Here is a 16541-nt window from a genome sequence, read left to right on the forward strand (position 1 = left end):
GCAGAATATGGTCAAAAACACCCTCATCCCCTGAGCAGCAAACTCCTGTTAGATAGTCACTGGTTAATCTGATGCATTCATGTGAAGGAGGAGGCACTTGGTGAAAGTGGGAAAACACCTAACTACACTGATTAATGCTAATTGGTTAATCACCCTTCATTATGGAAAAAGTAAGGATGTTCAGTAACTGGCAATATGGCTAGACAGTGCTTCTGTCTTGGAGACCAGAGATTGAGAATTAATTCCAAATACCCCCTATTCAGGCCAGAGGAGCTGGAGATTCCAAGGATATCTCTTTTTTAAAAGTTTATTTAGGGGCAGTATGGGAATATTATTTTCCTGGTGCAGGGCTGTAGATTGGAAACAATACTCCGTATCAGGGTGCAGTATGCATTTTGCTGCTAGGATCATGAAGACTACCTTGTTTAAAAAAAAAAACAAGAAAAAGCAGGATATAATGCCAGTGACGGAAGAGAAGCATAGTGCCCAGTCTGCTGCTCTCTAGCAAGGAGGTCATGAGGGATGTGAGATAGCAGCCGCTGAATCCTGGGTGCTCAGGGACTGTGACTCACAGCCAGGAGACCTTGGGTAGCTCTTTTGTGGGCAAGTAAGTGCTCAACACTGAAAAGATAATCTAACAATGCCTGCTCCCTGTGATGTTAGCAAAGCTTGGCCATAAAAATTGTGTCACTTCTGGCAAGAAAGAATCTTACTCTGCAGTGTCCATAAAGACCCCCAGACACTACTAGCCTGATGTAGTGGAGACTCTGTGACTCATCCACATCCTTCCCATTTGTGCTTGCTCACGAACTTTTTAACTGTAGACTCTTAAAAAGAACAGATTTCCCTCAATGTCTTACACAACTATGCCTTCAAGAGGAACTGGCTTCAATTAATGTGGGCACCACTTAATATTTTTACTCGTGTGAAGTAGAAGCTGTGTTGTGCCTCCAGAAGACTGTGCTATGTATGTTCCAGAATGGATAAATAGTTCTGTATTTCCACAATGTTTCCATCTATGGGCCACATTCCTTGGAAAGAAAAACAGGAAATTTTTTCTGGCATATAAAATGCGGTATTCAAGCATCCTTTAAAAAAATATCCCAAGACATTTGGGAAGATTATTAAAATCAGAAAATATTTTAATTACCACTATGATTTCAAATATTATTTATTATAATTTTAGTTAATGGTTTAACTAATCATCAAAATCATTATTAAAACCATCATCACAAAGCAGGTATTACAAATGGGCTCAGTTACTGTGTATCTTTTGGCAGTTGCTAAATTGATCTAGTGGAGATGCCAGATGGGGGAAATGCTGTACATTTACAGCAACATCAAGACCTGCTCCAGGAAACTTTATCTCTAGGCAGGTATGAGGAGAAAAAGAGGATGCACACTCTCCATTTTAAACTGTGGCACACAAAAAGACTGTCAAAGATAGATATATTAGTGTAATGCTTCAAAACAAAAGACCATCTTTTTTTACAGTTATTTCATAATTAGTTTTTTTACATAAGTGACAGCTGCTTTTATGCCAAGTCCTAGTCTCATCAGGGAAAATGGCAAAACTCCCAGGATAACTAAAATTTTTCTCTTTATACAGAATTCATTGAAGAACATTGTATTTATCCTTTTTTTTTAATCGTGCTTTTAAATAGATTGGTGCAAAACCAATAATTTAAGGTTTAGTAAGTAATTGTATACAGGAGGGGCAGAATTTTTGTTTAAAACACTCAATTGTTTGCTTCAAGTATGCTTGTGTGTCACTGAGTCACCAAACCACAATTAAATTCTGGGAAATTACTTATTGTTGAGGTTCACTTTGTGAACCCGTGATGTGGTGGGATGGGTCAGAGTCTGATTTTAATTGGAGGACTGATCTAAATTTGTACCCTCTCAAATCTGTATTGACAAACTGTGAAGGATTTTGAAGTTCCACAAGATGTCAGCAGCAAAAAGAAAGACATTGCATTGTCGCCTCTGGTTGTCTGGTTTGTACATGGCAAATATCAAGCAGAGTATTTGCTCTTCTCTTGTAAGATTAAAGAGATTCCATCTTTTCTAGGAGCCCAGATGAAGTCTTGGATGGCTTGCTTGGGAGAAAAGATGAGGAAAAAACACATTGTCACACGTATGCTGGAGGTTTTTTTACCAGTTCATGGACTTGTTAGGGTTGGAAGGGACTTCTGGAGATTATCCAGTCCAATCCCCCTGCCAAGGCAGGGTCACCCGGAGCAGGTTAGAGGTGACACAGGAAAGTGTCCAGGTGTGTTTTAAATGTCTCCAGAGAGGGACTTCAGGACTTCTCACGGCAGCTCTGAATGTTCCAGTGCTCTGGATCCTGCACCTAAAGAAGTTTCTTCTGTAAAACTTCAGTTAAGTTTTGCATTGTGCTTGCTTTGCAAATAGAAGGAGCACTATATCCTGAAATCAGGATATATTTCCATTCAATATAATATTCTACAGGGAGAAATCATTTCCGATTACTAGGAAATTAGAAAGGACAAAATAAATTGTCTCCTCGGGGAATGGTCATGGTCCCAAGCCCAGCAGAGCTGCAGGAGCCCGAGGCAATGCTCCCAGGCACGTGGAGCCATCCGCACAATCACAGCACCATCGAATGATTGCTGGGTTGGAAGGGACACATCAGGATCACATTCCTGATCCCGGGAGTTGTCCTGTGCACAGCCAGGAGCTGGACTTCGGCGATCCTTGTGGGTCCCTTCCAGCTCCTGATATTCTATGATTATGGGCTTGTTTGGGTTTTTTCCTACTTTTTTGTTTGGGAGAGGGTATGTATGTGTAGTTGTGTCTTGTGTTTTGTGTGTTGTTGTTTGCTGAGGGTTTTTTTGGCTCTTTATTATTTAATTTTTTTTGTTTGCTTGTTTTAACCATGAACAATTCCGACCTTTGGAGTAGCAGTTAATTTAATTTAAAGCTATACGCAGACCTGCCCGCTTAAGGCAAGGAAGCACGGAGCGATGGAAAAGCCCGGCAATGGCGCCGCGGGCTGCGCCGGGCCGCCAGGGGGCGCTGCCGGGCCGCGGGCGGCTTCTGCCTGAGGGAGGGCGGCGAGGTGGCGGCTCCTCCCGGCGCCCCTTCCCTGCCCTGTACCCCTTCCCTGCGGCTCCTCCCGGCGCCGCTTCCCTGCCCTGCGTCCCGTCCCTGCGGCTCCGCCCGGCACCCCTTCCCTGCCCTGTACCCCTTCCCTGCGGCTCCTCCCGGCGCCCCTGCCCTGCCCTGTCCCTCCCGGGCCTTAGGCGGCTCTCGGAGGGCGCGGGGCATGGCCGTGCCTCACACCCTGTCTGGAGCGGCGGGGCTGAAGCGGCGCCCCGGGCTCGGGGCGTCCCGCCCACACGGCGTGTGCCTGAGCACGGCCTCGGGTGTGGGAGCGCCCCGGAGGCGATGGGCTGAGGTGAAGCGGCGGGGCCGCGTCCCGGCTGCGTTAATTACCCGGTGCTGCGGCTCGCCTGCTCTCTCCTCACCCTTGCCTGAACACAGCAGATGTGCTCGATGTTCAGGCCGCTGCTAGGGCAGGGTTTTTATTTCAAGGGAAAGGCTCCCTGTGTGAGGAAACGGTGGCCAAGAAGAAAGAGAGACAGGGCTGTGGCATTGAATGGATGGGGAGAAATAAAATCCACAATTCTGTTAACAAAGACCACTTTCTTACCATAAAATTATGATCAGCACAATTTAAGAGAGGTTCTACTTCCTCTCTGAAATGTCACTTTCTCACTAACATTAAAAGAGAGGTATTTTCTGAATCACAGAATCAGCAAGGTTGGAAGAGGCCTTTTAGATCATCCAGTCAAAGCATCAATGCAGAACTACCACAGTAACCCCTAAACCACATGATCCAGCACCAGATCCATATGCCTCTTAAACCCCTCCAAGGATGGTGACTCCACAACCTCTCTGGGCTACCTATTCCAATACCAGACTGCCCTAACAGTGAAAACTTGTATGTTATATCTAATCTGCGTCTCCCCTGTCTCAGCTGAAGGCCGTTTGAGTTTCCCCCTGATCCTCATCCAGGCTAAACAGCTCCAGCTCCCTCAAGCCCTTCCTCGCAGGATATCTCCACGAGCCTTGTTGCCCTTCTCTGGACATGCTGCAGCACCTCAGTGCTCTTTTTAAAGTGAAGTAAAACCCACCCAAAACTGAACACAGTGTTTGAGGTGTGGCCTCACCAATGCTGAGTTCCAGAAAGTGTGACTGTGTTCTCAGGCTAGTTTTCCACAGACATTATTGGGGTCCGGGATTTCTTAATTTAAAATTCTAATGAGATCTTGTCGCTATTCTGAAGTAATGCCTTTAGGATTGTCTCTGCTTGGGCTGGATTGTTGGTGCTTAAACTAGGGAGCAGGCTGGGATCATCCAGCTGGGCACTGTGTTTTGGGCAGGGATGGCAGAACAAAGGCATGCTGCCTGTGATGTCTCCATGTGAAAAATGTGAGGGCTGGTATAAATACTGACATGGCTGAAGGCTGTTGTCGTAACTGATATCCATGACTTTCTCTCCTGGCACTAAATTAGCTTGCAGGGCTTCAATCTTTGCTACCAAACAGAAAAAGAGTATAGTTAGAATTTCAGTGTGTGTGTGCATATGTGTGTATGGACATATGAAAGGGGGGCACAATCTGAATATCAAAAACAAGATTTAAATGTCAGATTCAGTTCTTCACAACTGCAGATGTCTTGTTAATAAAATAGAAGATGTCATTGTTCAATAGTTAAATACATGTAAATTAGTTTTCTACCATATGAGTAAAATTACTATTTACATCTCAGAACTTTGTAAAAGTCAGTAGACTTTTGGTTTCAGTTGACTGAGTAAGAATCGATATAACTTTGACAGAGAATTTCTGATTCCTTTGAATCCTCTGTTTTTACTGAACTGAGAGTATTGGGAATATATCATTAGAAACTGTAAAATAGAAACTAGTTAGCTTCTAAAGTCACATACGAGACTTGGAGGAACTTCTGCAAAAAAAAATAATGACAAGTATTCCATGAAGTGGGAAGAAGCACTTTTTTTTTCAGCATCGGTAGGCATAAGCTTTTCGACGTTACTTCCAAATCCCTATTAACCACGGCTCCTCCAGTCCACCATGTTTTGGGCCTGATCTACATTTGTTACCTCATGTAGCTTAGCAAAGTGCTTTGAATTTAATGTGTTAAGCCATCAGACATGAACCATGGCATTCAAGATCCAGAAAGTTCCATCTTGGTTAAATGTTAATGGTATTCTGCAGATGAGCATTTATGAACATATTATATGAGGGTTTTTCCTTTTTTTTTGCAGGTGACATTGGTGACGGAAGAAGGACAAGAATGATTACATATCCATAACTCCCAGCAGTATGTCAGGTAATCATACTTAATAAGGACATCTGTGCAATATTTCATGCCTTTCTGGAACTATTATTGCTAAATATTTATTGAAAAAATGATTCTTTAACAATTTCTGAATTCATTGGTGTTGGGAATGGAAATCTTTCCTCCATCCAGAGCATGGAGATTTGGGACACACGGTAATCTTGCTCAACATTTTTAAACTTTCATTGTCCTTGGTTTACCTTCCAGAACCTAGTTGTGTTTTGTTCTAAATGCACATTCCAACTTCAGCATTCCTGCTGAAGCTGCCAGCACAGTAACAGTTTCTGCTGAGTATCCTGTTATTTTGTACCATGGGCATATCCCCTGAGCTTCAAAGTGAGACAGTCAAATTTATTTTATATAGATTGCCAAGTACACTTCAGAGAATTATGGACTAGGTCTACAGGTGGGTTGAAGATCCAGAGTTGACATGACCATTAACCATTTTAAGCCTGCTTAACCATGTTATCCCTCCCAGTTGCAAAGCATCTGAAGGTTACACATAAATTAGCTGTGTCAGAACCCCCATGTGTCTAATCCCAAAACAGGGTATCTAAAAAGATGTGCTGATCATGTGGAGATCATATAGAAGGCCAGAGAATTTCAGACTTCCAGAATTTGTTTCAGTATTCATCAATCTGCCTAAGAAAATGTTATACTGATACTGTTTGCCCTGTATTTCAAGGGTCAAATGCATAAATGGGACCTTTTAAAAACCTGCAAAGTACAGCATATGCTACATAGTAAAAATCATCACTAACAATACTGTATTCCTGGTGTTCTGCCCAAGAGTCAGTTTATTTTAACTTGACTATTCAGATCAATTTTCTTTTCCTTTTCTGTAGAAGGCTGCCATCCATTTATACTGACCAGCAAGGAGTAACAGGTGCATTCACCAACAAAGATGGTCTTCTGAATTTAAGTTCAAGTTTAAGATAAAAGGTAGAAGGTAAAATTTATTGGAAGAAGCAGAGTATTACGTAAATACATTCTTAGTACACCGTATTATTTGATAATATGAGAAGGTCTGTCTTTTTATGGTTTCTTTGCTGCCCATTGAAGCAGAGACAAATATAAGAAGGAAGCAGAGAGTGTTGAGGCATTTTATGGTATGAAGTGGAATACTGACCCTTGGTTGGTGTGTCAGGCTCTGACTTGGCACCACTGCGCATGAGGATTGGGAAGGAGTTAGTGTCCTTACGCAGCATTGGCAGGCAGGCCCTGCTAGAGTGGTATTGCTTTGTCCTGAAGCCATTCTGGACATGGTGGTGTCATTTGGCAAATACCAGTTTTGGAAGAATTTAAAATACTGACATGAAACTTGGTCAGTTCCAACTCTCTGTTGTACACTCCCCTGTCTCACGCTAAACTGTATTTCATGGCATTTTACTACAGGGCTTGGCATTGCTGTGGTTTTGGAGGGAGCAGTTAATAGCTTCTGCTGTGTCATGGCAAGAGATGAGGAAGGAAATGCAGTGTACCCACTTTATCGTCACCTTCTCTTTTGGATCTGTGGCTTCCTGTGGAGGGTGGGGTTGTGGAGATTTTTCGCTAGCACTCTAATCAGTCCTGTCTCCCTGGACTTGCCCCTGGCAAGGGCAGCTCTGCTAAGCTCAGAGAAACACAAAGTCTAATTGGAAGGACTAGTATTTTCTGCATTTCTTCTGACAGAAGTCAGCAGAACAATTATGTGCAAAAAAAATTATCATCAAGCAAAAAAACAAAAAGTTGCAATGGAGATGACTGTACAGCTGTAGATGTCCAGCACTTTTCATTATGAGCAGTTCATATTTTCTGTTTCTGATTATGGGAATGACACTCCCTACATGAGCGTAAATGTGAAGAGAAGCATGGATGAAATGAAAGTCTTTCAAACTGTATAAAAACTTCATAAATACCATGATCCATAGCGAGACAAGAGTCCTTTTCTAATGAATGATAATGGAAGTTTAGATTCTGTTACTGACTCACTGGAATATGGGAGCAGAATCTCATATGAAACCAAACCAACTGGCTAAAATAACAGGCTGTATTGTTCTGTATTTTTGATAATTTTTCTTGCCATATGTTATGTTTCTACTGCAGTATGTATTTTCCACTTGCAGGCACTGCCTAAAAGCCTTCAGGTTCTAATGCAATCCAGAGAAGTTTTTCTGACAGGAGGTTGTAGAATTTGACCTTGACAGTAAAACCAGGCTTTAGTACATTTGCATGCTAAAAAAATTTGTCCCCAGCTTTCTTACAGGCCCATCTCCCCAGAGCTTTCCCTCTTGAAGGCTGAACAGTTTCACATTTTTCAAGTTTTCATTATAGGAGAGGTGTTTGATTCCTGTGATCATCTGGGTGGCCCTTCTCTCAGGCTTACAGGTTTATGACCTTCCTGTTGTGAGGACCCCAGAGCTGGATGCAGTGCTCCAGCTCATGAAAAGGGAATGGAGGGGCAGAATCTCCTTCCTTGTTCTGGTGGCCACACTGCTTTGGATGCAGCCCATGGTGTGATTGGTTTTCTGGGCTGCAACAACAGTGTTCATTCTCAGTTTTACAGTTGACACCAACAACTGCCACCCACAGAGTAATGTCTGAGGAAAAAAAACTGTATCAGCATTATAAAATTAGTACTATCTTAGTAATAAGAGCAAGTTCTTTCGTGTGCATTCATTTGCACAATAGAATAGTAAAAAAGTTGGGAGGTATTATTTTCTCACTGAGAAAATAGTACTTTCAAATAAATATGTAAAATAATTTTAAAAGTTATTTCTATTTTAACACTGTAATGAAGCTTCTGGTTTAGCATCACTATTCACTGGCCATAGCTATCACTGAAGGTTCCCTTCTCTACATTTTCTCCCGAAATGCAGGACAACCTTGATACATATTTTCATCTTACTTTATTTACTAGAGTGAAAACTGAAGAAGAAATTCAAGAAGGGGTTCTTAAACCTAGAAGGCAGTGTTTGTAGAATACAGTAAATCTCATAATTTTTGCCATCATGGCAGATGAAGAGAGAATGTAAAGAGTGTAAAAGTGGTTCCAGTAAAAACTGCAGCAGTTTTTTCACTGATTTCAGTAATGCTGAGGTTTTACTCTGCTTTTACATGGGAGCTTCAAAATCAACTCAGTCATTGTGTTTCTATTCAAATATCCACACTGTTCTATTTGGTAATGACTGTAAAGGTAGATCAAGATAGGAATTATAATAAAATTAAGTGCTTACATTGGGGAATATAATTTAAATGTCATAAATGCATATTTTCAGTAAGTAGTATTTAATATGCAACATTTCTTGAAACAGGTCCCTCATTTGGAGAAGAAAATTAATCAACTTTTGTGCAACAAATCCATTTGAAAACCAGTGTCTCCAAGGGTGTTGCACGTAGTTTCCAAGAACTGGGAAAAGTAATAGAATAGGAAAGGTACCACATTTTCTTCATGAGTCTTTTCACTGTAATGCTCATTACCCTGTAAACTTGACATTAATTCAGGCAGAGAACAGTTTATTGTTTAACATCAGCTGAGAAATTATTTCTACCGCATTTCTATAATGATTTTCCTAGGATAATTTAATTTGACATACATCACTGTCAGACACTTCTTTGCCTGCCAGACCATGATAAAATCCGACTAACTCAAGTGTATTATTCCTTTTAAGTAATGGACTTTTTAGGAGGATGGTAAATACTTTAATATAAGGTTTTGTTACGCCAGGATTCAACAGCTTTGTAATGAGCTTTTGGGGATTTTCAAAAGGTTAACAAGATTTATATTGTGGGATGTTTTTGCATGAAGCTATGAATCACTCCATGATGGCTCTTATTACTTAGAAGCGTATTTCTGAATATGCAGTTAAAAATATCACACTTGCTAAGTTTTAGGTTACAGACATTCTGGGTCAATTTTTTTTTTTTGTTCAAAATTTATTATTTTTAAAAGTGCTTTGTTAAAGTGTTATATAAATACAAAAGCCAAATTGTCTGGGAAACATTTTGTAATTTTGTAACATTTTGTTTCAAATTTTATGCAGCTCTTTAATATGTTGTGTTTTCTTTCCAACTTACTTGCAGTTTTTTCCACAAAGATCACACTTTAAAAAAAAAAGGAGGAGGGGGATTTGATTAGATTTCACAAAGAACAAAGAGAACAAACTTTTTTTTTGTAGTAGCAGTATTTTTTTCTGTTTTGTAGCATTTGCTAGTCATTTTAAGTACATTTCATTATATTAATGCTGATATGTTTTTTCTATTTTTTTAATGATGTATCAGTATATTTAGTCTCTTTCTACAGTAGTTTAATATAAGCTAGAGCTGTTTCTTTTGTTAACTCATTTTTCTGAAATTTATTTACAATGGGAGCAGACTGTTGTGTTTGAAATTTTGAGTGTAATTCTTAGACTGCATAGCTGTGTTTCACTGCTGGCATCAGGTTAGTAAAACTGCAAAGTGTTGTCGGTATAAAATGTACTTGTTCATTTTGCAGACAAGAAGCTTTTGGAGTAGTTATTTAAAAGGAGTAAAATGTCCTTCTGTTTTTTCTAAGTCTTCTCCAATAAAATAAAGCACTTTGCTGTACTTGCCACAGGAGTTGCAGCCTGCCATTTTATGATTTTCAAAAGCCTGGCCACAGCTGCTTGTTTAGTTCTTCTGGAAACTGTATGTCAGAGCAATGAACTTAAAACACTTGTCCTTGGTCTTGATCCCTGTATGTAGAGAGGACTGTAATCGTTTTTTGTGCCGGTTGTAAAGCTGTTGGTAAACTGTAGGATCAATCCAATCGGGCACTTTCTAGTTATTTTCATATAAGGTATTTTCTACATTCACTAAGTGCACTTCTCATTATGTTCTTTAAGAGCATCAGATTTACTACAGTGCTTATTGTAAAAGAAGACAAGTGTGTAAGGAAATGTGTAAATGTTGCCATACACAAAGGCCTTTCACTATTGCTTTGTTGTGTTTCTGAAAATGGTTTAGACCTGTACCAAGCTTGAGTTTATTTGAAGTTAAAAGAATTCTCTCCTCACATCCAAGTTTGTCTTTCTTACTGAAGAAACTTTGACTGCATTGTTAGGGCAAATTTTATTTGTTTATTTACCTTTTTTTTTGTCCTTAACAAATTACATATTTGTCAAGACTGCTAGTTTTAGTACCTTTGTTTGTTTTACCTACCTTACTCAAACCTCAGTCCTTCAACAGGAAATGTTATTTCAAGATGTTGGCTATCTCTTTAAGCAGTTTTAGAACCAAAATAACTTGAACTGTTTCACCAGCTTGAAAAAGAAAGATCTGTGCATGTATCCCCAGGATTTTGTTAGCAAGCAGCAGCCAAATATACAGTCCACTCCCCGGTGGGAAGAAGTGGAAGGTCTAATGAGAGATTGTGGAAAGATCATGTGAATTGATTTGAAACCTCATGAGGAAATTAATACACAGAATCAGCATTTTAGAAAAAGATGGAAGTGATCTAAGTGATTTATGAAAGTGATTTGAGTGATCTCCTAAATGGTTTCACTGTAACTTACTTGTTTCTAAAGATCTGTTTTATGTATTTTTGAGCCATATTCTGAAAATGGTGTTTTGTCTTCTCACCTTTATTTTAGTAGGTTCCCAGGCATTACAACAATTATCTAACACAACATGAAGAGAGTAAACAACCATTAGCATTCCCATATTCACACAAACAGTAGTCTGCAAAATGAGCCCTGGAGAGGTGGATTGCTGTCTGTGGGGAATTAAATCAACATTGTTTTAAAACACACAGAGGGAGATGGTTCTGCTCATGAAGAGACAGACCCTGGGATTCCTTGCCAGAGGGGATTGTGAATACAAGAAATGTACACAAGATTAGACTGGCTGTAATTCAGAGAGAGATCCATTGAATATTGCTGCATTTTAGAAAGGCCATGAGCGCTCAGGCAGTCCCTTGGGCTGAGGAGTAGCTGGGGATTGAGAGACTCTTGGGGGAACTCTTGCATGTGCTTATTTTGTTCTTACTCTTCCCTGGGTACCCACTTATGACTCCCTTTGGAGAACAGCAGCCAGGTGAGCCCTGTGGTTCAAGTATAGCTCCTCAGAAAAACTCGCTCCCATGTGTTGTGCAGAACAATGAGAGGGAAGGATGTGTTTAGCATCTATGTGGCCTGTATTGGTTAGAACCCATATTCTAATTCCATGGTGTGTCCCGGTATTTTACTGCTTTTTCCCATATAGCTTTGGTCATTCATTCCTTTGGTAAGTTTGTTTTATCTGTAGATGCTACAAGATTCCATATTGGTCTACACTATTCCTGTTCATTTCTCAAAGGGCAGGTTTTCAGAGAGCTCTTTACATACCAAAACCCTGAGCCCTGAATCATTTGCTTCTCTGTGCTCAGAACCTGCCTCTGGTTAACTTACAGATGAACTGTCTTGTTCTTCTGGGTATACTTTTTCTCTGATTAATTCTTTCTTATGTTTAGAAATTTGAGCATAATGTCAACCCCAGGTCTTCATGAAATAAGTATATGTAGTTATGTAGTATTACTTTAAAAGTTAATGGAAATTTAGTGTGTTTTTAAAATGTGATTTCACTGATTCACAGAGGAGCTCATTAAGATACATCAAGAACAAGGATAAAGCTATTACACTGTTCATTACAAGTTTCCTAATATTGCCTTTTCTTGCACATTAGAAACTGTTTACAAAGTTTATTGTAATTATCTGTGCGCTCGTCTTTCATGGTGATCTAATACTTGTCCAAAAGGTTGGAAAAATTGAAATTTTATCTTGAAATCCATATTCTAAAATGTAATATTTAAATATTTTATAATCTTGCCAGTGCTAAAGCAAGTAGCAGTCCTGGATTAAATAACCCTGGCTGTTTACTTCCACAAGCATCCACATATGCATATGTTTCTGAAATATTGAAAACCACCTAATAGTTTCAGGCAGACATTGCTAGTTCTACCTGCTACAGTTCCTTTCACTCTACGATTTTTTTTCACTGTAATTTTTATATTTTCAAAATTTAGGAAAGAAGTCACATGTTCTCAAAGGTTTTATTTAGCACATTTACAGAGGCAGAATTTGCATATTTAAAAAGTGGAGTCTGGCTAGTCTGTGTGAGCTCGGCTCCATCCTTCTGCTTATTCATTTATCCTATGAGCCTAGTTTAAAAGTTGTGAAACTCAATTGTGAAGTGTTTCCTTTTATAAGGAAGCATAAGGAGAAAATGCTATAGTTTTTTGGGAGAAAATGGAAGGATGGGAGAGAAAAGAGGAAGAGGAGAGAAGAAGCAAAATAGATGAGAGAAAATAAGATGCTGTGAACTGGCAGCAAGATTAATGAGAAGAAGTGAAGCCTTAGCCTTGTCTAGCACAGATGGTTTTGTCTTTCCCAGCACAAACAGGCATGAAAACTTTACGTGCTTTTTTTTATAGTTAGTTTGTAAGGTGTAAAATGCTGGAGCCAAAGTATGAATCAGGTTTTAACTTTACTGAGGACATATCCTTTAATTGTAGCTTTGTTGCTTTATTTTTCTTTTTTTTTCTCTCAAGTCATCAAGTAAAAATCCTCTAGTGTTATTGGACTGGGTCCATACAAAGCTAGGCTGCTTCATCAACCTACTGTGCACCCCTCAGTCCTAATCCTGATTACATTTGCCTTAGTTGATCTCTCTGAAGCCAACCCACTTCAGTGTCCTTATATGCTTGCATACTTCAATGGCAAAAAAAAAAACCCCAAAACAAACCAATGAAGTGATGTTTTCTTTGCTGCTCTTTTTTCAGTAAACCTAAAATATCCAGAAAGGCAAAACTTTACTATGTACATTTTGCAATCAAGTAAGTTAATGACAATTCAGAGATCGCTAAGTTGTTTTCCTACTTGCCACTCTTTTGATCACCTGCAAATTTAAATACTGTATAGAGAGAATTTTCAGTGGAAATTCTGCTGTGAGCAGCTTTGGAATGTAAAATAACTTCTTATTGTTAGAGGAAGTATCTTTGTAACTGGGAAAACAGCAATCCTCTGACATCCCAGAACTGTTAATTTTCCTTTTGCCTAAGTGACAGCCTGTTGCTGAGGGTGAAAAATAAATGTTTGCACTCTCCCAAAAAGTGTGAGCAATGTAGTCAGTTTGTGAGGAGCTGGGACTGATTGCCTGTGTGGTCACGGCAGCTTTCATCACCAATGGATCTAGCTGTCAACTGGAGCTACTGTGGTATAAAGCAGTAATAGTAATAATGGTAATGTAAATCCAGCCTTGATTGCAACAGAGCAGAGCCCAAGCAAGGAAAATTAGTGTCGCTCTCAGGGCACAGCAGAGGGAATTTAATGCAGTGCCTCTAAGGTTGTTGTGAGCGTGGGCACTCTTTCAGTGTGGTTTTTGGTCCTGTTTTGTTCACTCTTGAGTTTTCATCAGGATCAAAGTTCAGGGTTGGTATACAGCTCATTCCAGGAGGAAACACTCTCCTCCTGACTGGCTGGCTACCACCTTCCGTCTTTCTGGGGAAACAACTTAATGCCTGTCTTCACTTGAGTTGTACTAAAAATGGGAGAGCTTTTTGTGTGTTGCTTCTTTGACTGCTATAGGCAGATACTAGTAGAGAACTGGGAAAAACAAACCACTGACATAACTGAGATGAAAACAAATTAGTTGTTCCATATTTTTTGTAGCTCTTATATACTGGCATTCAGGTAACACTGTAAAGGCCAACCTTTACAATTACCCATTAAGGAATATTTGCTTTGGCCTGTAATAAAAGAATGCTGAGGGATTCCCCTTGCCTAACCTTTTAGTTAAGCTTAATGGGCACTTCATCTGATAAAACTTTTCTCCTTCTATAAAAACAAAATTCCCTTTAAAAAAAACCTTCTGCTGGGAATTTGAGGAAGCCTTTTGACCTGTTGGGTGCTGAGATAGCACTTATTGGTACAATGTGCATTTTGAAATTGCTTGACAATTCCTTGATGAGAAAAGATCTGGCCCTGCTCGTTGGTCCCTCTTAACTCTGAAACAGGGCCTGTGGTTTTAGTCATGCTTCATTCCAGTAGGCTGTACTGCTTCCTGCCTTGGTTATAGCCATTTTAACAGTAGCTAGAGGGAGATGCTTCTCTTACAAGTAAGAAGTGGAGACAAAATTACATTATTATCCTTTATCAAAGATTTTGGTTTGACAAGACGAAGAGCAGATGCAGGAGATTTCAACTGTGTTTGAAGAAGCCTTTAAGAAATTCAGGCAGTATATATTAGAACCAATGGAGTAGAATAAATAATGTACTCCTCTCATGAAACTAATTTAACATTATAATAAGATGAATGGTAATTTAAGACATAAACATCCGCTGTGGCACAGTATATGAAGTATAAGAAGAGGAGACAAAATATAAATGCCCTCAGTTGTAGTTCCTTGCAACTTAATCTTTGACTAGCAAAACTTGAATGTGAAATGTCCCTGGTGACTGAGGAAAGTTTGTGAAATAAAGTGGAAACTTGTAAAATTAAATGAACTGTAGCTAACATGGCAGGCAAAATAGTGAGACAAATTTCAGAGGGAACTAAAAGGTAAAGAGAGGACATAGTTTCCTGATGTTTGGCTAGCCTTGGTAAATTCCTCCTGGGTAAATTTCAAATGATGGCAACTATAATAAAATCAATTTCTCCTCCTAGTTTAAAGGTGTGTATAATAATATTTCAAAGTCCCACAGATGCTTTGCAAACAAAGAAGTTGGAAAATATGTTTTGATTTTACTTTTTGAGTTGCAGAGGGTTTTGGAGTTCCTTGTTGAAGGTAAAAATCTATAAGCCTTGTGTGGCACCCTCTCTGAATCCTTGGGGAACAGAATTTTTACCACAGTCATGAATGTACGGGTTTTAATTAAACTCAAAGGTAACACAAATCCGCATAAGCAAAGATGGCCTTTAATATCAAAGATAAATTTGGGGAAAGGATATAGAAATTTTTGCCTAATGAGATTGAACAGCCTGGATTATTAATTACTGATCTTGAGGATTAATAGCAAGACCTGAGTAACTGAGGATATAACTGACTTTTCTAAACAAGTTCAATAATTATGTTGCATTCAGTGGCCTGCTCAAGGAGCTCACAAATCATGGATTTATTTATAAGTATATTATAGAAATGCCTGTTTTTTTAATATATATATTGCACATGTCTGACTCTAGCATTTTGTGAAGATGCAATATCGTCCATGCAGGGAGATAATTAGAGTGAGAAGGAACTCAAGGGGGAGTAGCTTTCTTCTGAATCAGGTATGCTGTTCAAGGTTATGCAAAGTCTAGAGGAGGGTTGGGTTGCAGTGCACAGTTCCTCTTTGTGCTGCAGAAAATGAAGTGTCTAAGTTCAGGTCTTAGAGGGAAATTCTCAGCTCCCAGAGGGTCTTATCAGGGAAATCCTATTCTCCTTCTGAGTTTAAATTTATGAAGTCAAGAAAATATCAGAGTGTTCAAATTATGAAAAAAAGTTTTATATTCTGTTGTTTTTTGTTTTTTTTTTAATTGCCTAGTATTTCTGGGTTACTTTCACTATTCTATTTTAAACTGATTATCCTCCTACAAGTGATATTCTCTTTCCATATTACCTGCGTTTAGAATTAGTTTTTAATTTTACTTAGAAAATCAAGTCTGAACTAAGAGCAGATCTATAAAGCTAGAAGTAAGTAGATAAGGGCAAATTATATAGGTAACTTACCTGCCCTTTGTGTTGAAGTCCGTGATGTCAGGTACTTTCTCAAATTTATATTATTAATGTCAAGCTCAGATACAGTGAGTAGAACAAATGGACTTGTAGCTGCAAATGTCAGGTGAGCTTGTATTCCTAGCAGAAAAAGGGTGTTTACACCTAAAATTAAATAACATATTGAGGAAAGCTGTATGTACATACAGGAATTAACATAGGATAACAGTATTTAAAACTAACTATGATTGAGTTTTCTGACTTTGTCCCGTACTAACAATATTCCGTTTAAGAGGAGTCCTTAGACAAAGGATTCAGAACCAGCAATGTTATGTTAGATCTGGTAACTGAAATCCCAATTTACTATGAATCTTTTTTTTTCTGGAAATTAATGACTTAGCATGCGCTTACTTACTAATATGTACTTTACTGAGTGGTATGTAAAATTAACTCTTAGATTGATTAGAACAGCAAAATCTTACTATGATTA

The 16541-nt window shown here is 39.0% G+C and overlaps 1 protein-coding gene across 13 annotated transcripts in view; it reads left to right on the forward strand.

Moving 5' to 3' along the window:
- The window catches only part of THRB (thyroid hormone receptor beta), a 153318-nt gene that overhangs the window by 99632 nt on the left and 37145 nt on the right, over positions 1-16541 (forward strand). For all 13 annotated transcript variants that reach the window (XM_056484672.1, XM_056484669.1, XM_056484666.1 and 10 more), the window contains one exon: positions 5312-5376. In XM_056484672.1, the coding sequence (XP_056340647.1) occupies positions 5370-5376 (7 nt within the window). In that variant the 5' untranslated portion in view covers positions 5312-5369. The remainder of the gene's footprint in view (positions 1-5311; positions 5377-16541) is intronic.

This window comes from Oenanthe melanoleuca, chromosome 2, assembly GCF_029582105.1.
Source record: "Oenanthe melanoleuca isolate GR-GAL-2019-014 chromosome 2, OMel1.0, whole genome shotgun sequence".
NCBI classification, from domain to species: domain Eukaryota; kingdom Metazoa; phylum Chordata; class Aves; order Passeriformes; family Muscicapidae; genus Oenanthe; species Oenanthe melanoleuca.